This window comes from Pseudophryne corroboree, chromosome 5, assembly GCF_028390025.1.
Source record: "Pseudophryne corroboree isolate aPseCor3 chromosome 5, aPseCor3.hap2, whole genome shotgun sequence".
NCBI classification, from domain to species: domain Eukaryota; kingdom Metazoa; phylum Chordata; class Amphibia; order Anura; family Myobatrachidae; genus Pseudophryne; species Pseudophryne corroboree.
Genome location: NC_086448.1, coordinates 90,569,629 through 90,592,305, shown reverse-complemented (window position 1 = coordinate 90,592,305; position 22,677 = coordinate 90,569,629). Strand labels below are relative to the sequence as shown.

At 45.3% G+C, this 22,677-nt stretch overlaps 1 protein-coding gene across 1 annotated transcript in view; it reads right to left on the bottom strand.

Moving 5' to 3' along the window:
- Window positions 1-227: 227 nt before the first annotated feature.
- The window catches only part of LOC134927261 (uncharacterized), a 989,775-nt gene continuing 967,325 nt past the window's right edge, over window positions 228-22,677 (bottom strand). Inside the window, exon 11 of the mRNA XM_063921469.1 lies at window positions 228-462. Within this exon, the coding sequence (XP_063777539.1) occupies window positions 289-462 (174 nt within the window). The 3' untranslated portion in view covers window positions 228-288. The remainder of the gene's footprint in view (window positions 463-22,677) is intronic.

Genomic DNA, 22,677 nt, shown 5'->3' with positions numbered 1-22,677 from the left:
TGAAGATAAACTACCAACCAACCAGCTCCTACCGGTCATTTTTCAGTGTTGACTATAATGTGTTCTTCCGAATGACCCCAATTACATAACGTTCTAAATAAGCGTTAGGCAGGAAGAAACAGAGCAAGATCATGAGAGGACCTAGTGACAGGTCCTTTAATATCTGACATACTATATTACAGTCACAAATGTAGTAAAAATAATAATGATCCCACTCAGAGACTGAACGCTGGAGATTATATTTTATTAATCGGCAAAAGATTCATGTATTTTATTTTTTAAATAATTTCAGGCCTCCATGTCCTCATCCTCACTACTCGGCACAAAGTCATCTTGGATACTCTCCAGTGGGGCATCTTCCGCATCGGATTCTCCCCCAGCTTCATCATCACCTACCTCGCCGAGTAGCTGCTCCATGTGCTCCAGCATTGGAGAGTCGTCACACCGCAGTTTGTGGTAGAGCTGTAGGTGAGAGACAGGGGCACCTGGTTAGTGTACAGCCGTGACGATAATTGCACAAAGCTCTTAATGGATGGAAAACAGGGTCGACTGAAATCCATTTGCAAATTGAAACACAGAAAAAGCACTCTCCAACTATTTCATCCAATTTACAGGGGGAGGGGGGGGGAGTGGGTGAGAACAGTAAGCAAGAAAATATTTGTTGAGCGGTAATTTCATTCTAACAACAAGATAAAAATACCTTCCCAGCTGCTGTAATCGTCTCAATGTACATTTATTTTAAAATATAGTGCTTAGGAGAACGCACTTTACAGCTGAAAAGTTGTACTTATAAGTAGTTAGAGAAGTAGTCAGCCTGTCAAGCGGCTTCTGGTTCACTGATTCTGTTCTGAAGGAACATCAGACGCTATGAATGCTGTATACAGCTGGGGTAGGCAACCTGCGGCACTTCAGCTGCCGCCAGACTCAATGCCATACTACAGTGACAGGGCATGCTGGGAGCCGTAGTTCCATAGTAGCTGGAGTGCTACAGGTTGCCTAAGCCTGGTATACAGCATGGTGCATTCATCTAATACTTTATCATGTGGTCCCCAATAGAGATAATCAAAACTGAGTCTGAACAGGCTATTTCCATTTGTGCAAAACTCATGCAAAAAGCATTATTCAGTTGGCTTTTCTTGTGTCGCTGTTCTGCACCGGGCTTGATTCTGAGTCGCCTGCAGCATGCTTAAGGCTGATGCGACTTTATATACGAGTAGTAGGCATCTGCACAGCAGGGTTGCCGACTTTTAGGCTGCCCCCCCCCTCCCCCACTGAGGGGAGAGGTCAGCCAGCTTAGCACAGCAGAGGGCGGGGAGGGTAGGCGTGACTTGGAATAGAGGCATAGCGTGGACGGGGCAACATAGTGAAGGCAGCACAGGGAGCGTAGTAGTTGCGGTCGCATCACCATGGCCACACCCTCGCTATACAATGCCGATATTACAGGTATTGTACAGTGGGGGCGGGGCTACAGTGACTCGATTCAGCGTGAATCGCGTAATTGAAAACCCTCGGACCACCCACTTGTGCTCCGTAAGGGGGGGAGCGGGGAATATGCAGCGTTGCTGGACACTTGCCTGCCTTTTTTGAAGGCCAGGACTGGCACCCAATTTTCGAGAGCCTCTCGCCCATTTCAGGAGGGTAGACAAGTATGCTGCACAGTCACACTACCACCTGGTCCACTGGCCGCGAGAGCAGCCATCATCATTATTAATGGCCCCTGCTAAGTGCAGAAGATACTGCACTGCTGAATAAGCTGCGACACTGGCTACACAGACACGGGTGGGGGTGGGTGGGGGTGGGGGGGGGGGGGGGGAGGGGGTGTGTTCCTCTGATGCACAAACACTCTCTTGCCACAGTAATGATTATTCAACTGTCACTATAACCAATATCATCGCTTATAAAGAATTACTGCAGCCTAATTAATATTAAAAATTGTTACACACTTAAACAATTGTGAAAATACATACAGTGCATATGGAAAGTATTCACAACGGTTCACTTTTTCCACATTTTGTTATGTTACAGCCTTATTCAAAAATGGAATAAATTCATTTTTTCCCTCAAAATTCTACACACAATACCCTATAATGACAATGTGAAAAAAGTTTTGGGGAGATTTTTGCAAATTTATTAAAAATAAAACACGTAGAAATCACATGTACATAAGTATTCACAGTCTTTGCTCAATACTTTGTTGATGCACCTTTGGCAGCAACTACAGCCTCAAGACTTTTTGAATATGATGCCACAAGCTTGGCACACCTATCTTTGGGCAGTTTAACCTATTCCTCTTTGCAGCACCTCTCAAGCTCCATCAGGTTGGATGGGAAGCAACGGTGCACAGCCATTTTCATATCTCTCCAGAGATGTTCAATCAGATTCAAGTCTGGGCTCTGGCTGGGCCACTCAAGGACATTCACAGAGTTGTCCTGAAGCCACTCCTTTGAAATCATGGCTGTGAGCTTAGGGTCATTGTCCTGCTGAAAGATGAACCGTCGCCCCAGTGAGATCAAGAGCGCTCTGGAGCAGGTTTTCATCCAGGATGTCTCTGTACATTGCTGCTTTATCTTTCCCTCTATCCTGAGTAGTCTCCCAGTGCCTACCGCTGAAAAACATCCCCACAGCATGATGCTGCCACCATCATGCTTCACTGTAGGAATGGTATTGGCCTGGTGATGAGCGGTGTCTGGTTTCCTCCAAACACTACGCCTGGCATTCACGCCAAAGAGTTTAATCTTAGTCTCATCAGACAAGACAATTTTGTTTCTCATGGTCTGAGAGTCCTTCAGGTGCATTTTGGCAAACTCCAGGTGGGCTGCCATGTGCTTTTTACTAAGGAGTGGCTTCCGTCTGGCCACTCTACCATACAGGTCTGATTGGTGGATTGCTGCAGAGATGGTTGTCCTTCTGGAAAGTTCTACCCTCTCCACAGAGGAATGCTGTAGCTCTGACAGAGTGACCATTGGGATCTTGGTCACCTGGCTGACTAGGGCCCTTTCCCCCCGATTGCTCAGTTTAGACGCCCGGCCAGCTCTAGGAAGAGTCCTGGCGGTTCCGAACTTCTTCCATTTACAGACGATGGAGGCCACTATGCTCATTGAGACCTTCAAAGCAGCAGATATTTTCTGTACCCTTCCCTAGATTTGTGCCTCGAGACAATCCTGTCTCGGAGGTCTACAGACAATTCCTTTGACTTCATGCTTGGTTTGTGCCCAGACATGCACTGTCAAGTATGGGACCTTATATAGACAGGTGTGTGCTTTTCCAAATCATGTCCAATCAACTGAATTTACCACAGGTGGACACCAATTAAGCTGCAGGAACATCATAAGGATGATCAGTGGAAACAGGATGCACCTGAGCTCAATTTTGAGCTTCATGGCAAAGGCTGTGAATACTTATGTACATGTGATTTCTTAGTTTTTTATTTTTAATAAATTTGCAAAAATCACCATAAAACTTTTTTGACGTTGTCATTGTGGGGTATTGTGTGTAGAATTTTGAGGGAAATAAATGAATTTATTCTATTTTGGAATAAGGCTGTAACATAACAAAATGTGAAAAAAGTGAAGAGCTGTGAATACTTTCTGGATGCACTGTTTACAACTAGAATATCTATAGGCACTGCGCTACAAATAAATACAGTATATGTGGCACATTTGTTGACATAAAATATATAATAAGTCCTTCACCACCAGAAAATGTGGCTATAGAGATCACTTTCACCAAGCACTTCAAAAATCCACAGAAAAGTGTGTAACTCGTCTGAGGGACGTGCATCATTGGATCGACCAGAATTTTGGTCGACAGTCAATACGTTGACCCCATATGGTCAACGTGCAACAGGTCGACAGGGTCAACAGGTTGACAGGGTCAATAGGTCAACATGTAGACAGTACAAAAGGCCCGAAGAGACATCAGGAGTAAAAACCCCCAATGTTTCTTCGGGTGCTGCGGTCAGGCTATTCGATTAGCTCGGCCGGTAAAATGTGCATTTACACCCGTAAACACACAGGTTCAGTGAAACCTGTGTGTGTTCGGGTGAAATAGCCCCGTTTTCGGATGAAAATGGGGCTGTTATCAGGGATTTTGCTTCGCCTGACACAAGTTTGTGCTTTTTTTTTTGAGGGGGGGGGGGTAATTTGCTATGTTAAACGACAAGTGACCCCAATTAGTGTACCGTTTCGCTCTCCATGCTTTGGGCAACATATATCTTGCTCCGCTACAGCTGCGCTTGGCACAGGTTACTATTCCCAGTCGTAGTCCATGTGGATGATAAACGAAAACGTTGAAAAAAATAAAAAAATTATAATCCCAAAAAACTTATGCTGACCAATGTCATGTCGCCCATTTGAGCCTGTCAACCTAATGCATGTTGACCATATGGAGTCTACCTACTGACTGACGACCTACAGTATTTACTGTCGACCTATCATCCGGATCCCGTCAGAGAGAGAGAGAAATATATCACTGACCACTTCCCAGTATTTCCTCCCCTCAAGCAGCAACTGAATTTCACAAAGACTCTCAGGTGAAATGTATGTAAGGGAACAGAATCTCACCTATAGGGTCAGGTGTACGAAACCCTGGAGAGTGATACAGTGGAGAGGGATAAAGTACAAACCAATCAGCTCCTGTCATTTTTTAAACACTGCCTGTAACATGGCAGTTGGGAGCTGATTGGTTGGTACTTTATCTCGCTCCACTTTATCACTCTCCAAGGCTTAGTGTCACACTTTATGGTACAAGTAACAAATGGACAATTTATTGGACACACAAGAATAAAAGTGTGTCATACTGTATACAGTAGAACACATATAAAAACTAAAAGCATCCAATTAAAAACCCATATTAGGCAGCATGGTACAGTAAAAGCAGGAACGTCGCCACAAAGACGGAGGATTCCCTGTATCCAATGGCGGATGAACACTTCCTTCCCTATGTTAAGCTTGCGGAATAAAATCAATGTTTTGCTGAACGGTCTTAAAAATTTTGCCCATCTTGTGTCCACGATACAGTACGCCCAACATGCAACCAAATGAATACCCCTGAGCTCCCTACTTGTATGAGGGTGTGCTCTCATGCCTCCCAGGGCAGCGTCTGAACCTGTTTAGGCTTGCAAATGGAATATCTGGATGTCCCGTATGTACATACGGCCCATTGTCCCGTATGTACATATGGCCCATGGGCAAACTGCGGAAGCCAGGCCACTCTGAGGTGCACCCCAAAGCTGAATTATTGGCGTATTGAGCTTACTGCATTATTCTCCTAGGAGAACGGAGGGTGCAAAACATATTAGTGTTGTGAATACGACCACCCTACACCATCTAGCTGCACTCAGTATAACTGCACCTTATAAGGAGTATTATTACATGGTTAGGAGGGTGTAGTACGGTATGCCGGCGCTCGGGCTTCCGGCGACCAGCATACCGGCGCCGGGAGGCCGACCGACGGCATACCGACAGCGTGGCGAGCGCAAAGGAGCCCCTTGCGGGCTCACTGCGCTCGCCACGCTGCGGGCGCGGTGCACTATTTTATTCTCCCTCCAGGGGGGTCGTGGACCCCCACGAGGCAGAATAGCTGTCGGTATGCCGGTTGTTGGGATTCCGGCGCCGGTATACTGTGCGCCGGGATCCCGACATTCGGCATACTGAAGACCACCCGGTTAGGAGATTCACATTACTCCGGCTTGCACAGTCACCAACCATAGATGGTGTAATAACATAGAGCATGTCACTACTCAATCTGATATTGGCAAATGAAGAGTCATGGGTGAACGGTACAGTCTCAGCTGTGATCGGATATGGGCAGGGTCTTTGCCGTTACCTCTAGCCGCATAAATAAATCACTTTCTCCCTCCTTAAATGTTAGTTAATTAACAGAGAAAATAGTGAAAATAGGAAGTACCAGGTCATAGGTTAATACTGCCTGTAACAGAATCATGAAGTCAGAAATGAACCAACCGGTACTTGCTGCCAATTAATCCTGTCACTGCTGAGGTCACGTTATCTTATTAAGCTGGATGAGTAATGCCGCTCCCTGGATATCTATGATCAGTGTTTTAAAGCTGCTTTACAGACGTGTTGCTCATTATGGCTTCCTGGCCAGCACAATCCAACCTCACAAACAGCAAACCTGACAAGTCACCTTCGTTGCCGTGCAGTCCCAAACCACATAAACAGTTTTATTGTGAGGGTAACACAGCCAGTGTCAGTTATTAATAAAAACTTATCTATGAGTCCAATGCTGCCAAGTACTGTGGCGTCTTACAGATCAACAATAATAATGTGTCAACCCCTACTGGAATAACATTCAGGGTAATTATGTCTGTATGCCCCCACTTTTGAACTGGGCAGATAAGTTGATTTTTAATGTACAGTATGTCTTTAGCCCCTGAAAAGCAGACAAAGGACCTGACTGTAAGTCAGACGTAAGGCAATTGTTTGCCGTGAAGTCTCAAAAGCCCTATGCTAATGAGAGATTAAATACACTGCTCAAAAAAATAAAGGGAACACTTAAACAACACAATGTAACTCCAAGTCAATCACACTTCTGTGAAATCAAACTGTCCACTTAGGAAGCAACACTGATTGACAATCAATTTCACATGCTGTTGTGCAAATGGAATAGACAACAGGTGGAAATTATAGGCAATTAGCAAGACACCCCCAATAAAGGAGTTGTTCTGCAGGTGGTGACCACAGACCACTTCTCAGCTCCTATGTTTTCTGGCTGATGTTTTGGTCACTTTTGAAAGCTGGCGGTGCTTTCACTCTAGTGGTAGCATGAGACGGAGGCTACAACCCACACAAGTGGCTCAGGTAGTGCAGCTCATCCAGGATGGCACATCAATGCGAGCTGAGGCAAGAAGGTTTGCTGTGTCTGTCAGCGTAGTGTCCAGAGCATGGAGGCGCTACCAGGAGACAGGCCAGTACATCAGGAGACGTGGAGGAGGCCGTAGGAGGGCAACAACCCAGCAGCAGGACCGCTACCTCCGCCTTTGTGCAAGGAGGAACAGGAGGAGCACTGCCAGAGTCCTGCAAAATGACCTCCAGCAAGCCACAAATGTGCATGTGTCTACTCAAAAGATCAGAAACAGACTCCATGAGGGTGGTATGAGGGTCCGACGTCCACAGGTGGGGGTTGTGCTTACAGCCCAACACCACGCAGGACGTTTGGCATTTGCCAGAGACCACCAAGATTGGCAAATTCTCCACTGGCGCCCTGTGCTCTTCACAGATGAAAGCAGGTTCCCACTGAGCACATGTAACAGACGTGACAGAGTCTGGAGACGCCAAGGAGAATGTTCTGCTGCCTGCAACATCCTCCAGCATGACCGGTTTGGCAGTGGGTCAGTAATGGTGTGGGGTGAAATTTCTTTGGGGGGCCCACAGCCCTCCATGTGCTCGCCAGAGGTAGCCTGACTGCCATTAGGTACCGAGATGAGATCCTCAGACTCCTTGTAAGACCATATGCTGGTGCGGTTGGCCCTGGGTTCCTCCTAATGCAAGACAATGCTAGACCATATGTGGCTGGAGTGTGTCAGCAGTTCCTGCAAGATGAAGGCATTGATGCTATGGACTGGCCCGCCCGTTCCCCAGACCTGAATCCAATTGAGCATATCTGGGACATCATGTCTCGCTCCATCCACCAACGCCACGTTGCACCACAGACTGTCCAGGAGTTGGCGGATGCTTTAGTCCAGGTCTGGGAGGAGATCCCTCAGGAGACCATCCGCCACCTCATCATGAGCATGCCCAGGCGTTGTAGGGAGGTCATACAGGCACGTGGAGGCCACACACACTACTGAGCCTCATTTTGACTTGTTTTAAGGACATTACGTAAAAGTTGGATCAGCCTGTAGTGTGTTTTTCCACTTTAATTTTGAGTGTGACTCCAAATCCAGACCTCTATCGGTTAATAAATTTGATTTCCATTGATAATTTTTGTGTGATTTTATTGTCAGCACATTCAACTATGTACAGAACAAAGTATTTAATTAGAATATTTTATTCATTCATATCTAGGATGTGTTATTTTAGTGTTCCCTTTATTTTTTTGAGCAGTGTATAAATAATGTTATAATCCGTACATCTACAAGGGGGCCGGCCACCGATTTTACGCCTTTCGCTGCAATGATCATTATCAATATCGACAACTGTCCCCAGCCCATTCTGGATGCAAGAGATCCATCTGAAACAGGCTTCCATTCTCCATAAATTAGGTGTGTATGTAGATGTATGTACGTATGTATGTATGTATGTATGTATGTATGTACCTAACGGTGACTATTTATATTATTAGGTACTGGAATACATTATACCTTTTACATCAACTATTATGTTATTTTAGTTTTATTGTTTTCAGCTAATAGTCTGTAGAAACCTGATAGATTGTGATATTATTGTAGCCTCATGATATAATAGGGCTAAGACTGTATATTATATTTTTCTCTATATATATATATATGTTGTGAACAGGAGCCTGTTATATATATATATATATATATATATATAGCATTCAGAGTATAGCCCAGTCAGCCCCCTATTGTGAAAGTCATTGTAAAACTATGTAGGAAGATCGGTGATTCATTTTGGATATACAGGGAGACATATTACCGTGCAAAGACTTTGTTGTGTCACCAATATTGAATTATAACAGACTATGCACACTATGAACTGTTTGTCATTAAATGCTCAGCTCATCATCCGTTTTGCCCAGAGACTGAGAGTGCCACTGTCCGGGGCTGCATGTTGTTATTATTACGCCATATCGGGCAATATCTAAATAACGGATTACACCCTAGCAGTGTAATACAGGAAGGAATTATCTTTGCCCACCTGAAGGCGGATAGAGGAGGTTACCAAGTTACCAAATTACTTGCCAGGATTGTTGCAGGGACAAAACTGAAGTGGAGACACTGCGGACAGCTCGTGACACCCTGATCCTTTAGCAAGTGATGCTTCAACTACCATAAGGGTCATAGCCTGGTACGCCCTCACCAGGCAAGGGAACTGAATGATTTTCCCCTCGTTAGAAGTGTTACCAGAGACCTGTTATAGATACTGTTCTAGATGAATGCTTTCTCACCCCCATAACTTTAATAGACTACAGTAACCCATGGAATACAGACTTACCTGAGTAAGACACTTCCATACTTCCATTCACATTATTATTATTATTATTATTATCCTTTATTTATATGACGCCACAAGGGTTCCGCAGCGCCCAATTACAGAGTACATATGCACATAATCAAAACAGGAAAACAGTGACTTACAGTTGATGACAATTTAGGACAAGTACAGGGTAACTAAGCATTACTACACCAGTAAATGACAGAGATAAGTTCCAGGTGGCCAAAAAACTGCGCGATTTGGGCAGTTGAGGATTATTAAAGTAAGAAAAGGATAAGCACATGAGGGAAGAGGGCCCTACACATCTTACTTATCCCCGAAAGATAGGGGAGCACTGTGTTTTTACTGTACACTGGTAATCCAGCAAACCCCGGGTCTATAGTCAAATCGACTATAGTGCAGGTACCAACTTTTTTATGTTGCATGTATAAAACCTGTTCAATAGGATTGACAAGGGAGGAGTAGAGTTGTTTTACGAGAATGTATTGAATGTACACCTATTCTGAAATATTGTATACTATGATTCTGCACTACGTTACCCCTATCATATAAACCATTATAGAAATAACTTACCTGATACAGTCTGTTGCGTTCATCAGAGCTAAGGGAAAAGGAAGACACCGCCGAAGAGCAGGTAAACCCAGTAGGCCACTAGTGAGATATGGTACGGCTACAATTAAATCACTAGATCCTAAGGTTTCCTGAGTTCATGTTTAGTTATTGAGCACTTCAACCAAGTTATAACCCATCACAGGGAGGCTTACCCAAGCAAGCCTGGGAATCGCAGCTTGGGTGGAGGCACTAGAGAAGAGGTATATTATAACCCGAGTGGGGAAGAAGGGTTACATTATATTATAATATACAGTATAATGATAGTCTATTGCCGTTTTACATATACAGCACGTTTATGTTCTTGCACTATGTCACTTTTTTTTTATTATACTAGCGCTCTTATTGTTTTTATTGAGGTCTGCGCTATGTGCACTAAAAGTATATATTTTGGTTTTATACTTCTTACAGCGGTTTCCATGGCAACCGCCTCACAGATGACATCATTTCTGGTTTTGCGGAGCTCCCGCGACCAGAAGTGCCCTGTGTTACGATTTGGCCGGCTGGGACCATGTGGAAAACGCTGGGGATGCTCACATGGGGGTAAGTTCCTCACTTATGCTTTTTTGTATAAGTATATGCACTGTTTGATGATGTGTTATGTCTTGAGAAAGGGGCAACTGGCCCTGAAACATCGATATGTTACAATAAACACTTGTGGTGATATCTGTTGGTTGTGAAGCCTCTGGAGTGCGGCCTTACTCCATTATCTGTATATTGAGGGGTGCAATACCCCTTAGGAGGGCACCGGAGCACAGACAGACCCAGACGGGTCAAAGGAGTACCGGGACATTTGAATTTGCTATATATATTATATATATATTTATATATTGGAATATATTCCAGTGAGGCAGAGGGACTGGGGGCATGGCCAGCAGCTCACAGGGTGCTGGCCATGCTACCTCTGTGACGAAAATTGGAGGTGTGGCTCACGATCGCGTCATCCATGCAAGGCCACGCCCCTTTCCAATAGACCACGGCCCCCTTTTCAGCTCACCTCCTTCAGGAATCCAAATGTTGGGAGGTATGTAAATTGAAAGCAAAAAATTCACCAGTGGATTCACAGACACTAAGGGGGATATTCAATTATTTGAAAAGTCGGTTGGGTGTCCGTTTTTTCCTGTCTATTAGATAGGAAAAAGATATACCCAACTGACTTTTCAAACAATTGAATATCCCCTTAAGTGTCCGATGATACAAATGCTGCGTCTTCTGAGAGATCTATTATATACTCAAACATAAAAACTCTCATAGTGCAGTATTTAGGTTGATCCAGAATAAAACCAAATGGATGTGAACAAGTATTCAGGGGGACCTGTACCAGAAGTGTTGGTCTACTGCTATAAGCAGACAAATGCGTGATTCAACCACCATCTGTATGTTCCTACCTTGAAAGAGACTCCCCCTCCTCACCATCACCTCAGGTTACAGTAGGTAATGATACATATGGGAGACAATAGAAACTTCCAATGGTATAATACCATTTTATTACAAATACAAAAACAAGCAAACATGGGGTAATAAAACTTAAAATATTTTTAGAGCGCTTGATATATAAAATCTATGTGTTTGCGCAAAACCTGTAAGGAAAAAATGATTATTATGTATAAATGTAAACAGCTCTTTTTGGATTATATTTGGTCCATTATGAGGAGGGGGTTCCCATATTGCCGTTTTGAGTGGAGCAGTAGGTATATATTTAAAACCTGTCTGTCCCGGTCTAAAAATACCTCCAGTGTTAGCTGGTCCGTATCAGCGGCTTTTCTTCTCTGCGCAGCTGTATGTTGCTGGCGGCAGGGGATTATTATAGCAGCGGCTTCCCTTCCAGCGGGCCCCAAACACATAGATTTTATACAGTATATCAAGCGCTGTAAAAATATTTTACGTTTTATCTATTATTCCTTATTTAAGAGCTGCTTTTTTACAAAACTACAAGCGCTGTGAAATATTATTTATTTATTAAACATGGGGTAATGATTGGTCTCTCACCATCACATATTGCCTACAGCCCAGGTAGACCAAAAGAGCAAGATCACAAATGGCACATCAGACGTCCCTGGAAATGCACTACCTGTCTGTTAGGCAGATTCCAAACGTCCCCAGAATAACAAGTCACATACTGTATATCAAGGCATATATATAATAGACTATTGATACATTAGCATGTAGTGTGCCAGATGTCTCAAGCCTTAAAAAGTGATAAAGTGGAGAGAGATAAAGGGGGAGATGTACTAAGCAGTGATAAAAGTGGAGAAGTGAGCCAGTGGAGAAGTTGCCCATTGGCTCACTTCACTTTTATAACTGCTTAGTACACCCCCCCCCCAAAAGTCCCAGCCAATCAGCTCCTAACTGCCATGTTACAGGTTGCTAATGATGAACTCTGACCACTCCCACCAGTGTCAGTGATGTCACTTCCAGGGAGTTGCGGTATGACACACATCTACAGTCTCCAAACGTTACCATTCTTACTCATTACACACCATCTTGTGATGAAAACCACACTTCTGAAAAATCAGCCAATTAACGTATATAAAATAACAACTCTTGCCCTGTATAAGACCAGAGCCGGCCCTAGACATAGGCAAATGCCTATGGCATTTGGAATGCCATGGGGCACAAGCAGATTCTGCTGATTAAAATGATATGCAGCATGCCTATATTGTGTGCGTGACTGTGGCTGTATCTGCATATGAAATGCTACATTACAGTGTATTCCTGGAAATCACTGTAACGTAGCATTTCGTATGCAGACACAACCACAGTGGCACACAGAATATAGGCATGCTACATATAATTTTAATCAGTAAAAGCTGCTTGTACGTTCTAGTCACATAGCAATGAAAATCAGATGCATTTTCTGCACACAAAAAAAGGCGCCCAACGTTAGCAGAGCTGGACGGAAGCTGCATGGTATATTGAGGCAAGATGTATGAGGACACATCTGTATGTGTCCTCAGAGAAAGAGGAAGAGGTCACAGTGTTAGCGGCCATGTGAGTGCTGTGTGTGGGTACGTACGTTGTGCAATAGTGTTCGGCATATGAGTAAGAGGCATAATGTGTGTCATGTGTATAAAATAAATGCATTAATAATGTGCAAAATATGTGTAAGGGGCATTATGTGTATAAGGACATTAATAAAGGATGGCATAATGTGTAAGGCGTAATATGTTTATAAGGACATTAATGATGTGTGTCATGTGTAAGGGGCATTACTGTGTGGTATTATGTGTATAAAGGCATTACTATGTGTGACATTATGTGTATAAGGTGCTCTACTGTGTGGCGTAATGTATAGAAAAGGCACTACTGTGTGGTCTAATGTGAGTAAAGAGCAATATGGTGTGGTGTAATTTGAATTGAGGGCACTATTGTGTGGCCATGCCCCTTCCCAAAAGAACACTCCCCTTTATGGGCTGCGAGCTGAATGTGCGCACTGTTCCTATTTAAAATATAGGGGGTAGGAGCACCAAAAAGAGGACTGCTATGAATGAGGGGTGATGGTGATGGGAAAGGGGTGCAGGGTCAGAGACGGAACTAGCAGTGGTCTAGGGGGCACCAGCCAAAATCTTGCCTAGGGCATCATATTGATTAGGGGCGGCTCTGGGCTCTGCAACTTGAGGGCACAGTTCTTTTATCATGGAAGGTGGAGGAAGGTATGTGAATGGGATTTACCCATAGCCCAGCCTGGATGTCTGACACCAGTGAATAGTATGGGTTTGGATATTTTATTAGGGGGCTTTGAGGTTAGCGGTTAGTTACTCTCCGTGACAATGTGGGCTTTGCTGCAGCTGCCTAAGGGGGACATTTACTAAGCAGTGATGAGAGCGGAGAAGTGAGCCAGTGGAGAAGTGGCCCCATCAACCAATCAGCAGCTCTGTATCATTTTATAGTATGCAAATTATAGATGTTACTTCAGAGCTGATTGGTTGGCATGGGAAACTTCTCCACTGGCTCACTTCTCCGCTCTTATCACTGCTCAGTAAATGTCCCCCTAACACAGTTATGTGCTCTGGTGACTGGCAAGAGGGGGAAGGAAGCGGCAGTTCTACACCTCTCTATTATTACCCTGCTTCACCACACTTTCCTATAATAAATGAGATACACTAGATGCCCTAGTGTACCCTAACATAGCTGGAAGCTTGGACTGCTCACATGTATCACAGATTAGCCAGAGAGATACAGAATACCCTTCCTACTCCCCACACAGGTCACCTAGACAGTGCCAGTGTCCATACTTTATACTTCCTGAAGTGTAATCTGGTGACTGGTGTTCCGTGTCTCTGAACTATTATACAGCAATGTCTATGGGAATTATGCTCACTGCTGTGGATGATTCCTGCTGCTGTATCTGTGTGCGGCTACAGTGCATGAAAGTGTTTCCAGACCTCAGCAATCCTCCACCAATAATCTGCCTATTGTTCCTTGTACACTCCCCCGACTCAGTGTGGGTGTGATCAGTGCTGTGTGGGTGTGATCAGTGCTGTGTAGCTGTGGTCAGTGCTGTGTAGGTGTGGTCCGTGTTGTGTAGGTGTGGTCAGTGCTGTGTGGGTGTGGTCAGTGCTGTGTAGGTGTGGTCAGTGCTGTGTAGGTGTGTACATCCCTACACTATCAGACGCACTGTCTCACAAAATACATAAAAAAGAAAAATTGCAGAATTTTGTGAGAAAACTAGAAATACAATTGTAAGACTTATGATTTATGGCCGACCGTGTGGACAGCTAGGTGGCTTGTTTTCATCATACTGTCATGATGATGGGCCTAATCTTATGTGGAGGCCTGGAGCTGGAGCTCCATTCACCCCATTGTTTGTCTGGCCCTGGGCACTGTCCTGGATTTTGGTGGCTATTAGGGCTCTTGCTTCCCAACATCAGCAGATATGGTGTCCAGTCTGATGAGTGGCAGCTGATGGTGATTGACAGCTGGCTGGGAAGAGGCCGGTTCTGTCTGCAGGTGCTGGTGGAGAGGGGTACAGTAAGAAGGGTGGACAGCTATAGTGACTGACATCCGGCTGTGTAGAGGGCCCGGACTGTGGGGGAGATGTACTAAGCCTTGGAGAGGGATAAAGTGGAGAGAGATAAAGTGCCAGCCAATCAGCTTTTAACTGACATGTTACCGGCTGTGTCGGAAAAATGACAGGAGCTGACTGGTTGGTAGTTTCTCTCCACCTTATCACTCTGCAAGGATTAGTACATCTGTCCCTTTCTGCGGTAACCAGCGGCGGGTGTGAGTTGCGGGTGCGTGTCAGTTTGGATTGGCAGGCAATATGGGCTGTCCGTTAGGCGAGCAGCGGGCAGAGCTCAGGTATCAGCGGCTGTCACTGCTGCTCCGCTCTCTGGGTAACCAGAGATCCTGCGCTCACAGACACAGCTTCTTTTCCCCCCGGATACTCAGATTCTCCCGGCCAATGTACCCAGTTCTCAGCACCGCTCTCTGGAAACCTCAACGCCTGTCACCAAGAAACTTCAAGACTTGTGCACGTCACCCTTGCCATCCGCCCTGCATGCATTAACAGGGCACCAGCATAAGCACGAGGGCCACTGGAAAGTTCTCCATCCCCCAATGTTTAGGTGACTGTTAGTGTCCACTCAATATTTCCCAGAGTCCTTTAGTCCATCGTCACTTTTCCCTACTATATTAATACTTTAAATTAAACTATTATTACATTAATTACTAAATTGTAATGATTAATAATATATTCACATTTTATTTTTTCAAATCTATATAATCCTAAAAAAATGTATTACAAAATAGCAAAAATATTTTGATAAGAAACATAAAAGGGTCACAGTTATAAAAGACTCTCCTGCCCTGGTGGTGCTGCTGCACAGTGCCTAGAAGCATGATATCATAGTAACTAAGCTTCATGGGCCCTAGAACTACTCTCAGCTACTGGCAGGCACTGTGGCGTAGTGTCTGCGTCAGTGTCTGGGAAGCCGGCATTGTGGGTTCGAGACCCACCCTGACCACTTCGCCCGCAATGCTACCCGGACATTGGCGTTTCTATAATGGGTGCAGTGTGTGCGAGGCACACGGGCCCCCAGGGTCCAGGGGGGCCCACCCCGCACACACTGCACCCATTTGCTTAATACTTACCTCTCTGAAGTCCCCCGTCGAAGCCATCCCTTTTTCGGCATCGCAATAGAGTTTGAACACTAGGGGGAACAAACTCTATTGCGCCTGCTGAAAACTCCAGAAAGATGGCATGGCGGCCATTTTTCCGGAGTTTTGCGCATGCGCAGTAGCAAAATCTTCGGGAAAATGGCTGCCGCGCCGTGTTCCCGGAGGTTTGCGCATGCGCAATAGAGTCTGGTCTCAGACTCTATTGCTGCTGCGGAGAAGGATGGCACCGCCGGGGGACCCAGGAGAGGTAAGTATTAAATGCTGTGCCGCGGTCAAAGAGGAGGGGGCCCCTGAAGCAGAAGGCTGCACACGGGCCTCTTCCTCTCTTAAAACGCCCCTGTACCTGGGAGTGTGATAAGACCTGTCATGCCTACCCGGGAGTGTGGTAAGCATTAGCATGCCTCAGGCCGGGAAGAGTGGTAAGTCCTAGCACACCTCTGACAGGGTGGCCCCCGAGTTGAGTCGCAGGGCGTGGATTTCGAACCTGGATCCCTGATACATTCTTTTTCCTGACATAAAAAAAAAACTGGACCTTGGAGGGCAGAGCTTATACAAAAGGGGCAACAAAATATTAAAACATGAAATGCTAATAACTAAAAATGTTTTTATTGCCCCTGCTCAAGTTATGACCCTTTGTGGAGTGATGAAGTGAATTCACCCACTCACCTATCTGCACTAATTAGGAGTATTGCTCTATTCCAGGTTATAGAAATTGTTTATCATGGACTTTTGTTTGTTAAATTAATGTTAAATTAGACCACTTGATATTCAATTGACTGTAAGACCATTCGGGTATAAAGCAATAAATATATTCATTAAAAGAAATAATAATAAGAAAGAAAATTTAATTTGAAAACCCTAGTGGGGTTCAAACCTGTGACCAAAGGTGAAGTATTACAGCACATTAACCCACATAACACTTAGTAGTGCCCCATAACATTATGGGGCGCTGCTAAAAATCTGGAGACCAATTAAACTATATAAAACCCTAGGGTCACTTTTTGACTGCCAAAAGGGCAGCAGCTGGCATACTGATTTATACATGGGCTCTGCCAGAGCCGGCCCTAGGCATAGGCAAATGCCTAGGGCATTTGGAATGCCATGGGGCACAAGCAGATTCTGCTGATTAAAATGATATGCGGCATGCTTATATTCTGTGTGTGACTGTGGCTGTATCTGCATATGAAATGCTACATTACAGTGTATTTCTGCTACACAACATTTTAATCAGTAGAAGCTGCTTGTACGTTCTAGTCACATAGCAATGAAAATTAGATGCATTTTCTGCAAAAAAAGGAGCTCAACATTAGGAGAGCTGGACGGGAGCTGCATGGCATATTTAGGCAAGATGTACTGTATGAAGACACATCTGTATCCAAGCAGAGGAAGAGGTCACAGTGTTAGCGGCCATGTGATTGCTGTGTGTGGGTGGGTTCGTTGTGCAATAGTGTTCGGCATATGTGTAAGAGGCATAATGTGTGTCATGTGTATAAATGCATTAATAATGTGCGACATATGTGTAAGAGGCATTATGTGTGTCATTATGTGTATAAGGACATTAATAAAGGATGGCATAATGTGTAAGGCGTAGTATGCTTATAAGGACATTAATAATGTGTGTCATGTGTAAGGGGCATTACTGTGTGTTATTATGTGTATAAAGGCATTACTATGTGTGGCATTATGTGTATAAGGTGTTCTACTGTGTCTGGCGTAATGTATAGAAAAGGCACTACTGTGTGGTCTAATGTGAATAAAGAGCAATATGGTGTGGTGTAATTTGAAATGGGGGCACTATTGTGTGGCCATGCCCCTTCCCAAAAGAATATGCGCACTGTTCCTGCTTAAAATATAGGGGGTAGGATCACCAAAATGAGGACTGTTGTGACTGAGGGGTGATGGAGAAGGGGTGCAGGGTCAGAAGCGGAACTAGCAGCGGTGCTGGGGTGCAACAGCCAAAATCTTGCCTAGGGCATCATATTGATTAGTGCCGGCTCTGTATAAGACCACAATCCGTGTGTACATGATACGCCCACTGAGCACACACTCAGAAGGATAATTACAAGACAAACAGTGAAAATAATTAAAGGCTGGACTTCCATCTTTACAGAATTACCTTTATTATCACAACTGTACAACAATGTAGGCACCTTATCAATAATATATATTCTAGTATCTAAATCCACCTACCAATGAGGTTTAGTACCAGAAACCAACACGTCAGGGGACAATCTATAGAGCGGAGACTGCATCCGTAGGCAGAGTCTCACCTTTCACATCTATTTATTTACATAAGTGTGTCATGTATTCTCTGCGAGCTTACATTTATTCACAACCAGCTGAAGTACCCGGCGTTGCCTGAGTTTACGTTTTCCAGTTATTACGTTATCAATGAGTTGGATGTAACTGTCAACATAGTAAAAATGCTTAGTAATGCTTCCAACACATACATGAGGTGGCCGCCCAGTGTCGATTTTCTTTTTGGGGTGTCGCCAGTAGCCCTAATCCCCAGCTTTCATTTCTGTTCAGTTTTTAATCACTTTTCCAATGCAAGATAGGTATAACGTTTTCCTTCTGTTATCAATGTTGCTATGCCAAGCGTAAACCAACAGAAGGTCTGACCGGTACACCAATCCCCTAGTATGGGATCAGATATATGGCCCAGGCCCCGAAAGTGGTTGATTTTTTAGGTTAAACCCCGCAAGAATTTTAACTTGGGAAATGAAGGGTCTGTGTACCAAGTTTTGTCCAGATCCAATAAGCTATGTAGGAGTCTATGAAGAACACACAAACATACAGACGGTACATACTGTACATATATACATACATACATAACTACTTTGACTTTTACATATATAGGGCGGAATTCAATTGAATATTGCGCCCGATATCCCATCTAAAATGACGGGAGATCGTGCGGCCGATATTAGATTTGTTTGTTGAGCTGATCGCACCCATAGAGGTAGGGTTTAGTCGCATAAAGAAGCTAAACCTGACCAAAGTGCTGGATGCCATTGTGGAAAGCTCAGTCTGCGCGCCCAAATGGGTCACTTTTCGTGCATTTAAGCTTGCTACCCCTGTGAGGTATGAGCTGGCGCCGGCAGCCATTGCGCCCGAACGGAGCTACAAGTGAATACAGTAGCTCTGTTTGGATGCCATCTAGTGGCTGCTGGCATGATAACAATTGAATCTCGCCCATAGATAGCTATAAGATTAGGTTTTTTTTTAATTAAAATACCCTTATTAGACTATGATAAAGACATTTTCATACATGATAATTCTTCATCTTTTTGTGTTTACTAAACCTCTGCAATCAAGTAAGGTCAGCAAATGTGTCCACTCTGCTAGATGTTTTCTTAAACATTGCGAACTTTCATATATTCCTAATTGTGGGACACTAATAGCAGGAGCTCACACTGATGATTAATAGCCAATTATGGGGCAGTGATTAGTACTATTTCTACGTTTTGGTCAGACATCGAGACCTTGTTCTTCTCTCCAACTGTTTAATATTTCAGGTAATGATGTCACTTTTATCTATCACTGTCTGGCCTATTTATTATATTTCAGGGGCAAGAAAATAAGAATTTACTTACCGATAATTCTATTTCTCGTAGTCCGTAGTGGATGCTGGGAACTCCGTAAGGACCATGGGGAATAGCGGCTCCGCAGGAGACTGGGCACATCTAAAGAAAGCTTTAGTACTATCTGGTGTGCACTGGCTCCTCCTCCTATGACCCTCCTCCAAGCCTCAGTTAGGATACTGTGCCCGGACGAGCGTACACAATAAGGAAGGATTTTGAATCCCGGGTAAGACTCATACCAGCCACACCAATCACACCGTACAACTTGTGATATGAAACCCAGTTAACAGCATGATAACAGAGGAGCCTCTGAATAGATGGCTCACAACAAGAACCCGATTAGTTAACAATAACTATGTACAAGTATTGCAGACAATCCGCACTTGGGATGGGCGCCCAGCATCCACTACGGACTACGAGAAATAGAATTATCGGTAAGTAAATTCTTATTTTCTCTGACGTCCTAGTGGATGCTGGGAACTCCGTAAGGACCATGGGGATTATACCAAAGCTCCCAAACGGGCGGGAGAGTGCGGATGACTCTGCAGCACCGAATGAGAGAACTCCAGGTCCTCCTCAGCCAGGGTATCAAATTCATAGAATTTTGCAAACGTGTTTGCCCCTGACCAAGTAGCTGCTCGGCAAAGTTGTAAAGCCGAGACCCCTCGGGCAGCCGACCAAGATGAGCCCACCGTCCTTGTGGAATGGGCTTTTATTGATTTAGGCTGCGGTAATCCTACCGCAGAATGCGCCAGCTGAATAGTGCTACAAATCCAGCACGCAACAGACTGCTTAGAAGCAGGAGCACCCAGCTTGTTGGGTGCCATCAGGATAAACAGCGAGTCAGTTTTCCTGACTCCAGCCGTCCTGGAAAAATAAAATTTTCAGGGCCCTGACTACGTCCAGCAACTTGGAATCCTCCAAGTCCCCAGTAGCCGCAGGCACCACAATAGGTTGGTTCAAGTGAAAACCTGAGACCACCTTCGGGAGAAACTGAGGACGAGTCCTCAACTCTGCCCTATCCATATAGAAAATCAGATAAGGCCTTTTATCAGGGTAGGGATGACTTCCTTCGGAATACCCTTTTCCTTTAGGATCCGGTGTTCTACCGCCATGCCGTCAAACGCAGCCGCGGTAAGTCTTGGAACAGACAGGGTCCCTGCTGCAGCAGGTCTTGTCTGAGCGGCAGAGGCCAAGGGTCCTCTGCCAGCATCTCTTGAAGTTCCGGGTACCAAGCTCTTCATGGCCAATCCGGAACCCCGAGTATGGTTTTCACTCCTCGCCTTCTTATTATTCTCAGTACCTTGGGTATGAGAGGTAGAGGAGGAGACACATAAACCGACTGGTACACCCACGGTGTCACTAGAGCATCCCCAGCGATCGCCTGAGGGTCCCTTGACCTGGCGCAATATCTTTTCAACTTCTTGTTGAGGCGGGACGTCATCATGTCCACCCGTGGTCATTCCCAACGGTTTACCCGCATTTGGAAAACTTCTGGATGAAGTCCCCATTCTCCTGGGTGTAGGTCGCCCATCGGAGAATCCTTGTGGCTTCTGCCATCGCCATCCTGCTTCTTGTGCCGCCCTGTCTGTTTACATGGGCGACCGCCGTGATGTCGTCTGATTGGATCAGTACCGGCTGGTTCCGAAGCAGGGGCCTTGCTTGGCTTAGGGCATTGTAAATGGCCCTTAGCTGCAGAATATTTATGTGAAGCGAAATCTCCTTGGAATTTTCTTCCCTGTGTGACTGCACCCCAGCCCCGAAGGCTGGCATCCGTGGTCACCAGGACCCAGTCCTGTATTCCAAATCTGCGGCCCTCTAGTAGATGAGCCCTCTGCAGCCACCACAGCAGCGACACCCTGTTTCTTGCTGACAGGGTTATCCGCTGTTGTATCTGTAGATGGGACCCGGACCATTAGTCCCACAGGTCCCACTGGTACGTCCTTGCGTGGAGTCTTCCGAATGGAATTATGCTTCGTACGAAGCTACCATTTTTCCCAGAACTCGTGTGCATTGATGTACCGACACCTGTCCTGGTTTTAGGATGTCTCTGACTAGAGATGACAACTCCTCGGCTTTTTCCACTGGAAGAAACACTCTTTTCTGGTCTGCGTTCAGAAACATTCCCAGGAACAGAAGACGTGTCGTCGGGACCAGCTGTGACTTTGGAATATTGAGAATCCAGTCGTGCTGTTGTAGCACTTCCCGAGAGAGTGCTACCCCCACTACCAACAGTTCTTTGGACCTCGCCTTTATCAGGAGATCGTCCAAGTACGGGATAATAAAAACTTCCTTCTTGCGAAGGAGTATCATCACTTCGGCCATTACCTAGGTAAAGACCTTCGGTGCCGTGGACAACTCCAACGGCCGCGTCTGGAACTGATAGTGACAGTCCTGTACCACATATCTGAGGTACTCCTGGTGAGGGGGGTAAATGGGGACATGCAGGTACGCATCCTTGATGTCCAGGGAGACCCTGTAATCCCCCTCGTCCAGGCTCGTAATAACCGCCCTGAGCGATTCCATCTTGAACTTGAATCTTCTGATATAAAAGTTCAAGTATTTTAATTTCAAGATGGGTCTCACCGAACCGTTGCGGTACCACAACCACTGTGGAATAGTAACCCCTTCCTTGCTGAAGGAGGGGCACCTTGACAATCCCTTGTTGTGATTATAGTGTTGAATATCCACCAACACCGTCTCCCTGGCAGAGGGAGGTGCCGGTAAGGCAGATTTTAGGAAACGGCAGGGGGAAGAACGTCTCGAACTCCAGCCTGTACCCCTGAGATACTACTTGAAGGACCCAGGGATCCATGTGAGAGAGCCCACTGTCCGCTGAAATATCTGAGACGGGCCCCCACCGTACCCGGGTCCGCCTGAGCAGCCCCAGCACCATGCTGTGGACCTACCGGACGCAGGGAGGACTTCTGCTCTTGGGAACTAGCTGTGTGTTGCAGCTTTTTCCTCTACCTTTGCCTCTCGGCAGAAAGGATGAGCCTCTAGCCCTCTTGCTTTTCTGGGGCCGAAAGGACTGTACTTGATGATACGGTGCTTTCTTTTGTTGTGGGGTAGCCTGTGGCAAAAAAATCAATTTCCCAGCAGTAGCTGTGGAAACGAGGTCTGAAAAAACTATCCCCAAACAGTTTTACCCCCTTATAGGGCAACTTCCATGTGCCGATTCGAGTCGGCATCGCCTGACCATTTCCAAGTCCATAACCCCCGTCTGG